Source organism: Nannobrachium achirus, assembly GCF_963921795.1.
Source record: "Nannobrachium achirus genome assembly, chromosome: 9".
In the NCBI taxonomy this organism is placed as follows: Eukaryota; Metazoa; Chordata; class Actinopteri; order Myctophiformes; family Myctophidae; genus Nannobrachium; species Nannobrachium achirus.
In genome coordinates this window covers 32,650,624-32,663,801 of record NC_137818.1, presented here as the reverse complement: position 1 = coordinate 32,663,801, position 13,178 = coordinate 32,650,624, and the positions used below count along the sequence as shown (strand labels likewise).

The window sequence follows — 13,178 nt, the reverse complement described above, 5'->3', positions numbered from 1 at the left end:
AATGTGTTGATGTGTGTCCCTGAGCAAGACTCTTAACCTCTTGACTCTTAACCTCTTGAGCAAGACGCTTAACTGCTCCCCGGGTGGTGGCTCTCTTTGCAAATGGCTACTCACTGCTCCTAGTTGTTATACTGTAGGATGGGTGAAATTCACATATTTCACATATATGTGCATATATACAGTACATGTACATACCGTCACTGTCGGGCGGAAACCGTGTATCTCCCAAGTTTCAAATTTGTACGTTTTTAAGTAAAGCCCTGCTTCATCATACAAGACTGTCGCACAAAACTAGTGAAAATAGCAGATCTACAAGCACACAACATCTCGTGGTGCGAGGCATTGTGTGCTTGTAGATCAGCTATTTTCACTACTTTAAATCATTTTTAAAATGATAAATACAAAACAAACTGTTTGTGATATACTAGGTTTCCACCTAGCAACAACGATATACTGTATATAAAAATAACACCCCAAAGGAGTGGGGTGTCACTAATGGAATTGTCCCGTGTGTCGCTCCATTATGTCCGTGAGAGACTACTTGTGTGAGTGAGCTGGGTGTAGAGGTGATGTCTGCACAAAGGAATTCATCCGATGAGTGTGTGTGAGTGTTTGTGTGTGTTTGTGTGTGTGTGTCTGGTTAGTCACTGTCACATCTCCCTGGCAGATTTCAACGAGTGCAGCGTGTACGGGACGTGCAGCCAGACGTGCACCAACAGCGAGGGCTCCTACTCCTGCAGCTGTGTGGAAGGCTACCTCCTGCAGCCTGACCACCGGTCCTGCAAGGCCAAGAATGGTGAGGAGGATCATTGCTGTCACACGATTATGACATTTATTACACCACGATTTAATTGCCACTGACTCAAGTAATTGCGATTAACGATTTAATTGTGTTTTTGTCTCTGGCAATTACATGTCTGTTTGGCTTTTAGTCTTTGAAGTTGCACATGGCAGATATGACACATAACCTAAAAAATATACAAATGACCGACATATTTGACAACTTTATACTCTAAAAAGTACATTGATAGTGGAAATAGCCGATCTATAAGCTCTATGTGAGCTTGTAGATCTGCTATTTCCACTATTTTTGAAAATGTTTGAAAATATATGAAAGATTTTCAGTGTTTCATTATGACGATTCTGCCAAAATAATTGCGATTATGACAAATAATTGCGATTAGACGATTATATAATAATTGTGACAGGGCTAGGTGAGGATATGTAGAGGGCGTACCGAACCGACGCATGGCTGGGGTGTGTCGACCGTGTCATCGAAAAACGTCCTTCGAGGTCGATTCCCTCCGGAATTGTTGTGTGTCCTTCTCCCTCTCTGCCCTCAGTTTCCTGTCTCGCTACTATCCTACACTGTAGAATCACACACACGCGCATAAGTGCATAAGCACACACACACTTATGTTTTTTTTTTCATACGTGTGTGCGTGCACACGTGCGCGCGCACACACACACACACACACACACACACACACACACACACACAGTGGTGTAAAGTAACCAAGTACGTGTACTCAATTACTGTACAATTTTGAGGTATTTTTACATTCTTCAGTATTTACTTTTACTCCACTACAATAATGTGAATTTGATTATTATTTCAAAACATGTGAGTTCTTCTTCCATCACTGCACACACACACGCACAAACACACACACACACACACACACACACACGGGCCAAAGTCAAAACGGGAAAAAAAAAAACCCAAACGTAAACCAAAGTGCAACTCTAAACTAACAATTATTTGGTTTTCACGGTTTCAGAGACGCTTGATCTAGCTTGATCTCATTTGCATGCTGCGACTCCCCCACTAATGCTGTTCCAAGCCTGTTTACTGGAAAGAGATTTGTAACAGCTTTACAATGGAACGTGGGTGACCTTCACTCCTCTTCACTCCCTCTAACCTTCTGTTTCTCGTCTGCCTCATTTGTTTCATCACCTCTTTGTCCTCGTTCTGCCTCGCCCTGCTCCCCTCTCTTCTCAACCACTTAACCCCTATATACTTTGTTTTACGTCACACGGTGACGGTAAGCCGGCCTATTGCACAAGCTCGTACAAGCACAGTCGTCGCATGCGCGGCGCAAAGTGGCGCCTTGTGAGCTTGTAGATTTGCTTGTTTCCCGCCAAATGTTCACCTACTCTGCCTCCTGAATGTTCGCCTGTTCCTGTTCCATTTAACTATCATGACATGCTCGGAATCGTGTGGTTCATTTCTCCTCATCTCTCTTTCTCTCTCTCTCTTATATTTCTCTTCCTCTCTCTCTGTGTTTATCTCTCTCTCTCTCTCTCTCTCTCTCTCTCTCTCTCTCCATCCTTCCTATGACTGCAACGTCCTCCTTCAAAACCAACGTAAAAGTACACCTGCAATTTGCAACTGGTCCTAGACAAATCTTTTAAGCTTGACACCACAAATGTTTTCTGAACATATACTTTTGCTCCTAGTGTTGATGATTTCCTTTCTCTAATTGTTATTGTAATGTCTTTAAATGTCTTGATGAACTGAACCACAATGGAAACAAGCCTTCAGGGCTACTTGTGTTATCCTTTTAGCATCGTTGTATAATGTTACCACTGTACATTCAATAAAGTATTCACTCAACCTCCCTCCAGACCCCGTGGACCGGCTGCCCATGCTGCTGATCACCAACCTCCACGACATCCGCTGCACGTCGCTGAGCGGCACGCCGTCGCGGCTGCGCGCCATCGCCACCAAGCAGACCATGGCCATGGACTTCATCTACGCCCAGGAGACCGTGTGCTGGATCGACGTGGGCGACACGCCCGCCGCCACCCAGCTCAAGTGCGCCAGCATCCCCGACCTCAAGACAGTCACCGACATCCGCACCATCAACATCTCCCTCAGTCTGCATCGTGAGTACCAGTGCATTATGGGAGACACACTGGGATGGGATGGCAGGGCTGAAAATTAAATATCGTTGCTGTCGGTGCCGAAACGTCTCATCTCCATTTTTTTGAGCGGTGGTCACACCGTCTCCTATACGTGGCCGTGTGTGTGTCCGGCCGTCCGGCCGTCCGTCCGTGTCTGTATGTAGCCTCAAGGCTGCAGTACCTTTTCTGACCACACATGTTAAGGGAGGGGCGCTGTTGTTCTCTCTCTCACACACACACACACACACACACACACACACACACACACACACACACACACACACACACACACACACACACAGGGGGGAAGGGTGGGTCAGCATGTGTGGTCAAGTATTATTATTATTATTAACAAACTGAATGTTTTAGGGTCAAATAAATTAGAGTGTGTGAAGAAACTACAGCATTGTAAAGCACACTAACCCCGCTGCACCCACCCAGTAGTGCTGTTGCACAGCCTCCACGACCACCGCTCAGTTCACACGGGTGTGATTTTTTTTTTTTTTTAGTGCCTAGCTCAAGGGTACAGTGGTGTTGATTTTGTCCACTAAAACTATGACGAAAAGCTGCGATGCGTCGTGAGCTTGTACATCGGCTATTTTCAGCATGCAACCAAGTTTAAAATCGCCATCAAGGCCCGTCAAAATATTTTTTTGTCAGCTAAATCAACTGTAGATTTCTCGACTAAAATCCTATGATATTTGGTCAACCAAAACTAGACTAAAACTATAACATTTGAGCTGTCAAAATCAACGCTGGGGGTTACAACTAGCTATAACACTTGGCACGTAATAAACAATCCAGTCATAGATGTCAGCTAACAGCGTGCCAAATATCCATCTTCTGCCTCAGGAATTGAACCGTCAACTTGGAGGTTGCTAGCTCAGAGGAATTTACGGTGAGCAGCAATAAAAGCCCCCCCATCTTAGAAATCTGCTTGTGGCAGCATAAAAGTAGCGAGCAGAAATGCCGAGGTCAGCGTTATGCTTCCAAGAGGTTCTGCTTTAACGCTTTAAAGAGAACAAGAATGCACTGACAGACCCACTACATCACCCTGTACAGCCCTGTGCCGTGTGGACTGGAGGAGTTGACTTTCACCCATAGGATCAGTGTCCATCTCTAAAACTATGACGGAAAATGATCGTCGACCATGTTTTTTTCCCTGAAACTAAGACCAAATATATTGACAATGTATTGTATAACAAATGCATAATAACTAGACTAAAATGTTAGATAGGGACTAGTAAGTCATCTTATGTTTGGTTGCGCTCAGGTGTTGCGCTCTGAAAATAGCAGGGACTAGTAAGTCATCTTATGTTTGGTTGCGCTCAGGTGTTGCGCTCTGAAAATAGCAGATCTGCAAATGGCAAATTAAACATTGGTCAAATTGTGAAATATTAGAGGCTGACATTGTTGCGAGGCGCTGTGAGCATGTAGATTGTCTATTTTCACAACAGAACCGTGCTATACAAAATGTAATGCCTCAGCTCTTAGTACCGGTCAGGGTGGAGGGGTCCCCGGTTAAAATGTGATTATTTTGGGGGTTGCGGCCTGAAAAGGTTGAGAACCACTGAGCTAGATGAGCTGTTTTCACTGTGACACCACTGCACGCCATTAAGTACTACTCAGTACAGCTCGGTGCTTGATCCCAGCAGCCTGCTCACAGTGGCCCTGCAGGTTGTGTCCACAGGCCAACAGTAGCCAACCGCATGGCTCGCTAGTTGCTATTATTGCTGTCGGGCAGAAACCTCTTATCTCCATTATTCAAAACCTTTTGAGTTTTCCGTAAATTAACGCCCTACTTCAGGGTTCCCCAATAGGCGGCCCGCGGGCCATTTGCGGCCCGCGGGGGGCTACTGTCAGGCCCCCACCAACCCCTGTAATAATGGTGGTATAAGAGCAGCAACAACACTAGTATATCGTCGTTGTCAGGTGGAAACCTTGTATCTCCAAATTTGTACGTTCTTTCGCAAAGTAAAGCCCTGCTTCATCATTCAAGGCCGTCTCACAAAAGTAGTGAAAACAGCAGATCTACAGGCACACAACGCCTCGCGGTGCGAGGCGTTGTGTGCTTGTAGATCGGCTGTTTTCACTAGTTTAAATCATTTTTAAAATGATAAATGCAAAACAAACGGTTTTGGATATATAACATTTTCACCCGACAACGACGATATCTCAACTGTCGCTGGAGTAGCGGGAACGCCACCGTCGTCCCCTGCAATGTTGTGGCCCTCGGTTTGGTACCCTAGACATAATTCGGCCCTTGGGGAAAACTAATTGGGGAACCCTGCCCTACTTAATCATACTACGGCTTCACCACAAAAGTTGTGAAAGTAGCCGATCCACACGCGTTTTCAGTTGCTACTTTAGCATTTTTTAATTTGAATCCAGAAAAGTAACAGTTGCGGACATGCACGTTTTCTGGCCCGACAGAGACGATATACTGTATGTGTGCTCCACATGGGAAGAAGCTGTTCTCAGGCCTCATGTGTAATGTGTGTGTGGGTGACTGTTTTCTTTTTCATGTCAATTGTGTTTGATGCATTTCAACGCACAATCCCCGATAATCCACCTCCCATTATTGACTTGGAATAGGGACAACGGCATATGATGGATTCTTCTGGTAAACTCCCTTCTGTCTCTGTAAATTATCCCACGTCCCGGAATGGTGTTGTGAGAAATGGGGCTGTGTGTGTGTGTGTGTGTGTGTGTGTGTGTGTGTGTGTGTGTGTGTGTGTGTGTGTGTGTGTGTGTGTGTGTGTGTGTGTGTGTGTGTGTGTGTGTGTGTGTGTGTGTGTGTGTGTGTGTGTGTGTGTGTGTGTGTGTGCGCTTGTGCGCTTGTGCGTGTGTGTGCGCGCGCAGGAGGCTACAGTATGCACCTCCACTGATAAACGATGACAAGTGAAATGTCTGGCCTGTGGTGTTAATGTCCTCGTGGCCGAAGGCACTGCAGTAACTCATAGATTTTTGTCTGTTTGGCAACGCGTAATACGCGCTCTCTCCACTGCATTCTCAACGTACAGTACGCACTCAACGCTTTCCGTTTAAGGCAGGGCTTCTGTAAGTGGGGGTCCGGGGACGGTCCCCAGCAAAAAGTAGTTAACGTAGCATCACGATATATATATATATTTTAAATACTTTATCCATTTACACTTTGGATATTCAAAAATAGCATATTTATGTACTGTACAAGTTCACAGTGCCTCACTTTGTGCTGCGCTGCAAGCTTGTAGATCTGTAAAATTTACACAAATCTTCTGTTTCTTATGAATAATGTCATAACTTTTTTTCCCCGCGAATCCTCTCTTCAAGGGGTGACCGGCACGAAACATTTTCAGATGGGGGTCCGCGGCCGAATTGAGCAACTACTGCTGCTTTAAGGGACATATAACGGTCATATAACGTCAACATGATTTATCACTGATTACAAGTCTGACAAGGTTTGGTGTTTTGTTTGCCCCGGTTGACAGAGCAATTACTCCTCTGACAGGCCCTGGTAGGAATGTAGACAAAACATGAAAGTGAAGTGGGTGTGATCGTGTTCACATGTGTGCATGTTCCTATACGTGCGTGCGTGCGAGTGTGTGCGTGTGTGTGTCTGTGTGAGAAGTGTGTGAAGTGTTCCCTTGAGAATTAGCCCCCGGGCATGGAAAGCAGACACGGGGAAAACAAGTGGTGAGGTTAGGGTGTGTTAGAGACTCTGAATGTGGGACACAAAAACCCTTGCGATATGATTATTATGTGCTTGAGCTCACAGCCACTTCAAACGGGGGCCTGGCGTAATTACTGTCACTGCCGACACTTTCGGGGGAGAAGAGAGAGAGAGAGAGAGAGAGAGAGAGAGAGAGAGAGACGGGGCCGCCAGACGGCTCTGTGTTGTTGTTTGGACCCAGACGTTCTGTGAAAGTGTGGGGGTCTTTTCACTTGAAACCCCCCTGTGTTACTTGGTATAAGTGGGCCCGCCGTGTCCCGCCCTCCACTCCTCTGTGCCGTTATTGGAGGAAGCGCCGTGACTCAACCTTTTGGTGACCTGACGGACGGTGTAGTGGGGGGTGGGGGTTAGAATGAGTGATGGGTGGAATGAGATGAGAAAGTGTAACGGTGTGTAGAACTGTGTTCCCTCCAGGACCCCCAGTTTGATATGCATAAGGCCAGTGGTTCTCAAAGTGGGGTCCTTGGTAGGGGTTCCAGGGGGTCCCCAGCTATAGTAGTTTAAGTAGCATCACAATCATTTTAACCACTTTATCCATGTATATGTCGGCTATTCAAAAAAGGCTGTGTGTGTGTGTGTGTGTGTGTGTGTGTGTGTGTGTGTGTGTGTGTGTGTGTGTGTGTGTGTGTGTGTGTGTGTGTGTGTGTGTGTGTGTGTGTGTGTGTGTGTGTGTGTGTGTGTGTGTGTGTGTGTGTGTGTGTGTGTGAGAATAGGGCAGTGGTCATACAGATGGTATTTACATTCCCCAGCTAGGTTATGTCAGCCTCAACAATTCCTACATTCCACTCTTTCCCTGAAGTCTTGTCCATTCAGGTCACCTCAGCATGCTCATTGCTGAGAACATACACGCGAGTGGACACGGACACACACACGCACACAGAGATAGTCTGCATCTACTCAGGGCCCGCCTGTTACTTATTGACCCGTTTCCCTTTCCAAAAATCTGCTGTGTTGCCTGAGAAGTTTCATGTCTTTATCGCAACACTCTTCCCGGGTGTAAAACGAAATTATATGAAGACATTATATAAAAGAAAATGTTTACTTTGCCTATAATGACGCGGCCAAGTTGTGTTAAGCCATTCACCCTATACTTCTGCACAGAGAATGGCGTGTGTTCTTTCATGTGCTCAGGAAAGCTGTTTGATTTAGGCGGCCAGGGACTGCGTCCATCTTTACGCCAAGGGCTGGGACTGCTCCTCCAGCTAAATAATGAATAATTGGTGTCCATAGCGTGTCCTAAAAACCCATGAAAAGGTGGTGCTCAGGTGCCGCCCTGCATGGAAGCCAAAAAAACGAAAAGGCTTTTGCCAGATGCAGCAGCAGCATCATCACCATCCCTCAGATGGATGTGGGCAGGGGCGTCACAAGGGGTAGGAAAGTGGGACTGAGTTACTGGGGCCCAAGGAGGAGGGGCCCTAATAAGTTTATCTATTGAAAAATAGCAGATATACAAGCTCACAGCGCGGCACCGAGTGCCGCGCTGCGAGCTTGTAGATCTGCTATTTTTGAAAAGTTGTTTCTAACTCAAATTTTGCTTCTGGGGGTCCCTGGAACTAAATATTTTGAGATCGGGGTCCGTGGCCAAATACATATCATCTTGGGGGTCCTTGACATAGGTTTCTTGCACACATTTTCACAATTTTTCAAAAATAGCAGATCTACAAGCTCGCAGCGCGGCACTCGGTGCCGCGCTGTGAGCTTGTATATCTGCTATTTTTCAATAGTTAAACATTCATGGGGGGCCCGCAGTGAATCCTTGTACCCAGGGCCCAGAATTTGGTGTGACGCCCCTGGATGTGTGGGCTCGGCTGTGTGCTGTGCGGAGGGACTGGCGGAGCGGGGAGAGTGATTTATTGGTTCTGGGAGGCCGAGAGAGAGCAGGGCAGATGAACAGACCAAAGTTCCAGATGTGGCTTCGCTTCGTCTCCCTGCGAGTGTGAATCCCCCGTCTGGAAAAGATGAAAGGGCAGCGGGGTCTCCTATCGTCTCCTGCGCAGGCCTCAAAGCCAGACTCCACAGCAGGGACCGGCACTTCTACGGCTCTCTGCACCTCCCTCACTCTCTCTCTTCCTCTCTCTCTCTTTCTCTACCCTTCATATCATAGCAGAAACCTTTTATCTCCATATTTTCACTTTGCCTAGAATTATTGAATGCTTTAACCAGTGAAAAATAGCAGATATACAAGCTCACATCGCGGCACCGAGTGCCGCGCTGCGAGCTTGTAGATCTGCTATTTTTGAAAAAGTCGTGAAAATATGTAAAAAAAATCTAATTTTCACAATTTTTCAAAAATAGCAGATCTACAAGCTCACAGCGCGGCACTCGGTGCCGCGCTGTGAGCTTGTATATCTGCTATTTTTTACACAATAATGTCTAAATGGGTTAACAGAGTGGTTGCCAGGTATATAATTAAAGGGAAACTATAGTAACTTAAGGCAGGGGTCTTCAACATTTTTAGGCCAAGGACCCCTTGGTTCAGAGAGAGATGAAGCAGGGACCCCCACAACCTTTTCATAGATTCCATATAGTTTCATCGTTTGACAGTATACTAGCCTAGTAAACTGACTCCTCCTGCCTTCTGATTGGAATTCTAGTTTGACAGCACAATCATCAGTTTATTTTGGATTCATGTCAATTTGTGTTTTCATATTTAACCACTTGAACCGTCAATACTTAATAAACTAGACCTTTCACTCTGTACTTAGTCTGCTCTTTTTCCAATCTACACCAAACCTCTTTGCCGAAAATAGACGATCTACAAGCTCACAAAGTTGTGAGCGTGTAGATCTGCTATTTTTGGCTAAAGTTCTCAGAATATGGATGCTAGGGTTCAAGTGATTAATATAACAAGTAAGAAAAAAAGTTTCTATCACACAAAGATTTGGAGGACCCCCTGTAGTAACTCTTGAGGACCCCCTAGGGCAGTAGGAGCGAGATCATTTAGCGACCTACAACTGGGTTGCAACCTGGTCGGTAGTTTTCACCGACTGGGTCGCTAAATCCACTGACTGGGTTGCTAAATCTACCGACTGGGTCGCTAAATCCACCGACTGGGTCGCTAAATCTACCGACTGGGTCGCTAAATCTACCGACTGGGTTGCTAAATCTACCGACTGGGTTGCTAAATCTACCGACTGGGTCGCTAAATCTACCGACTGGGTCGCTAAATCTACCGACTGGGTTGCTAAATCACTGACTGATTTGCTAAATCTACCGACTGGTCGCTAATACCGACCAGGTAACTAAATCTACCGACTGGGTTGCTAAATCACCGACTGGGTTGCTAAATCTACCGACTGGGTTGCTAAATCTTCCGACTGGGTCGCTAAATAACCGACTGGGTTGCTAAATCTACCGACTGGGTCGCTAAATCTACCGACTGGGGCGCTAAATCTACCGACTGGGTCGCTAAATCACCGACTGGGTTGCTAAATCACCGACTGGGTTGCTAAATCTACCGACTGGGTCGCTAAATCTAACGACTGGGTTGCTAAATCACCGACTGGGTTGCTAAATCTACCGACTGGGTCGCTAAATCTACCGACTGGGTTGCTAAATCTACCGACTGGGTCGCTGAATCTACCGACTGGGTTGCTAAATCTACCGACTGGGTCGCTAAATCTACCGACTGGGTTGCTAAATCACAGACTGGGTCGCTAAATCACCGACTGGGTTGCTAAATCTACCGACTGGGTCGCTAAATCTACCGACGGTTAGGGTTAGGGTTAGGGTTAGGGTTTGGGTTAGGGTTAGGGTTTGGGTTTGGGTTTGGGTTAGGGTTAGCAGCCTGGTCGGTGGATAAGCGATCCTGTCGGTAGATTTAGCGACCCAGTCGGTAGATTTAGTGACCCAGTCGGTAGATTTAGCGACCCAGTCGGTAAATTTAGCGACCCAGTCGGTAGATTTAGCGACCCAGTCGGTAAATTAAGCGACCCAGTCGGTAGATTTAGCGACCCAGTCGGTAAATTTAGCGACCCAGTCGGTAGATTTAGTGACCCAGTCGGTAAATTTAGCGACCCAGTCAGTAGATTTAGCAACCCAGTCGGTATATTTAGCGACCCAGTCGGTGAAAACTACCGACCAGGTTGCAACCCAGTTGTAGGTCGCTAAATGATCTCGCCCTCTCTCCCCTAGGGGTCGTCAGCTCGTTAGTGATCTCTCTTATCAATGAAAGCATCAAAGACAACTACCTGATTTATGCCTGTCACAGAGGGGAGGGAGGAATGTGTTTGTATACACACAGTCTTGTCTAGTTCCCCTTTAATGAATTCCTAGACTTCTGCTGGAGTTTTTCAGTGTTTTTCCAGATTTTTGAGGCTCCATGAACGCACCACTGGTCCCGGAAGTAATCGGATTACATTTGGACAAACGGCGAGTTGTCTTGTTGTTCTTTCACTCGGTAAAGAAAAATTATAACCGCGGCCATTCGTGCTTTTGATATGGTCCGTATAGAGAAGGGCTAGTTTTAAACAAGAATGCGATCTGGAGATTCCGAGATGAAGCCATTTTCCTGCAGATCATTCCATTGCTTCCAACGGTGAATTACACTTCCTGGTTCCGTTTTCTCGAGTCCAGATAGATTATGGGGATTTGAGTTTTTGCTTCAGTGCCGGGTGCCACAGACCGCATGCTATGGTTTACGTTATATCCCAACTTAAGTCGGGGAAAAGCACTCGACGGTCGGATTTGAAATCCAGACATTAGTCGGGATAGGCACGCTGTGTGTTAACGCCCTACCTGAACATACTACAAGCATCACACAAAAGCATCAAAAGTAGCAGATCTGGGAGCTCGAAACGCGGCGCGTTGCGAGCTAGCCGATCTGCTACTTCTGCCGTTTTTGGATTTGAAGCCGGAAGTAATAACAGCTTTGGACATACAAGGTTTCCACCCGACAGAGATGACATGTTTTACTCCTCTTTTTCTTCCACTTTCCCCTCGGTCCATGCCCCGGTTCCTTCCTATGTCATCCTTGCTTTTATTTGTGCGTCGGCTTTTCCGTTGCAGACAGCCAGTCGCCTTTAGCTGAAGTTCAGCCCGTAATGCATCTGGAGGGGCATGTGGCCTTTTTTTAATAGGGGTCAAATGTTAAAGTGCCCGCTATACTTAGTTGTGCACCGACAATAGCCTGAACGACAAGCTCCACGACGCATGTTGTCAGGAGCCCTTGTAGATCTGCCCTTTATGGTGTGTGACACAACATGGCGTGTAGCCGAGGTATAAATCAAGGCTCAGGTCCACGGGAAATATCTGGTCTTCAAAACAGTGGTCATGAGAGGTCACAGAATGCTTTGTTCATAATACCAGGGTCTACTGTGCATGATGAAGTTTATAGTAGGGGCACACACTGGTGTTTTCACACGTGGAAACCCCTAAACTCCTGTGAAAATGGAGGAACTACACACACAGACCAGTGGTTCTCAACCTTTCCCAGCAGGGGTGTCGCACCAAATTCTGTGCCCTGGGTACAAGGATTCACTGCGGGCCCCCCATGAATGTCTTCACAGGCGAGGGGTTTAACCCATATAGACTGGGAACGCATTATTACGCATTATTTTGTGCTTTAACTATTGAAAAACTATTTTTGAAAATCATGAAATGTGTGGTCTTTGAATATTTCAAATTTTCTGAAAAACCTATGTTTCTGTCAGTGTTGCTCAAACATTTTCATGTGAAAGACCCCCAAAATGATATGTATTTGGCCACAGACTCCCATCTCAAAATATTTAGTTCCAGGGACCCCAGAAGCTAAATTTGAGTTACAAATGTTCGCTTAAAATACATATATTCAAAGATTTGCACACATTTTCACAACTTTTCAAATATCTGCTATTTTTCAATAGCTAATAGTGGGACTGAGTTACCTTGGGCCCTAGTAACTCAGTCCCACTCCCCCCCCCCCCCCCCCCCCCCTTGTGACACCCCTGTTTCCCAGATCAGGCTCCACTTGAACATCTACTGAAGCATTCACGGCCCCACCCTACATCTGACCAATGTTTATTTTAATGATCAGTCGCTTGTGTTCTGGCTTGGATCAGAAGTACTTTTTCTATGTAAAGGACCCCCCAAATGATATGTACTTGGCCGCAGACCCCCCCCCCCCCCCATCTCAAAATATGTTGCTTCAGCGACCACCTTAGAAGCAAAATTTTGATTTGAGTTGAGATATGCACAAATTGTCATGATTTTAAAGAAATGGCAGATATATACAAGCTCATAGCGCTGCACCGAGTGCCGAGCTTTTTTTAATGGATAAAGTATAAAATAAAGGTTAAGGTGGTCAAAATCTAAAGTGATACTGATGCTTTCTAGGTCTAAATCATATATAAGCTCCTATTTATCGCTATGGCAATGAAAACTACATTTTCAAAGAATTTAATATATATATTAATATCAAACCATATTTATATTAATGTTATATTGTCAATACAATCTTTAGTGTTTTGCCAATTATTCGGGGGCCCAGTACTTGCAATATCCTCACGGCCCCTGACCCACGGGGTGAGAACCCCTGACACAGACATTAGACAGTAGTACATCATCTGTAGCTGTAGTAGCT

General features: G+C 45.9%; 1 protein-coding gene across 2 annotated transcripts in view; it reads left to right on the top strand.

Annotated features, from left to right (window-relative positions):
• lrp1ab (low density lipoprotein receptor-related protein 1Ab) overlaps positions 1 to 13,178 on the top strand; it is a 194,103-nt gene that overhangs the window by 59,078 nt on the left and 121,847 nt on the right. For both annotated transcript variants that reach the window (XM_080734198.1, XM_080734197.1), the window contains exons 5-6: positions 668 to 796; positions 2,629 to 2,889. In XM_080734198.1, coding sequence (XP_080590324.1) covers positions 668 to 796; positions 2,629 to 2,889 — 390 coding nt within the window. The remainder of the gene's footprint in view (positions 1 to 667; positions 797 to 2,628; positions 2,890 to 13,178) is intronic.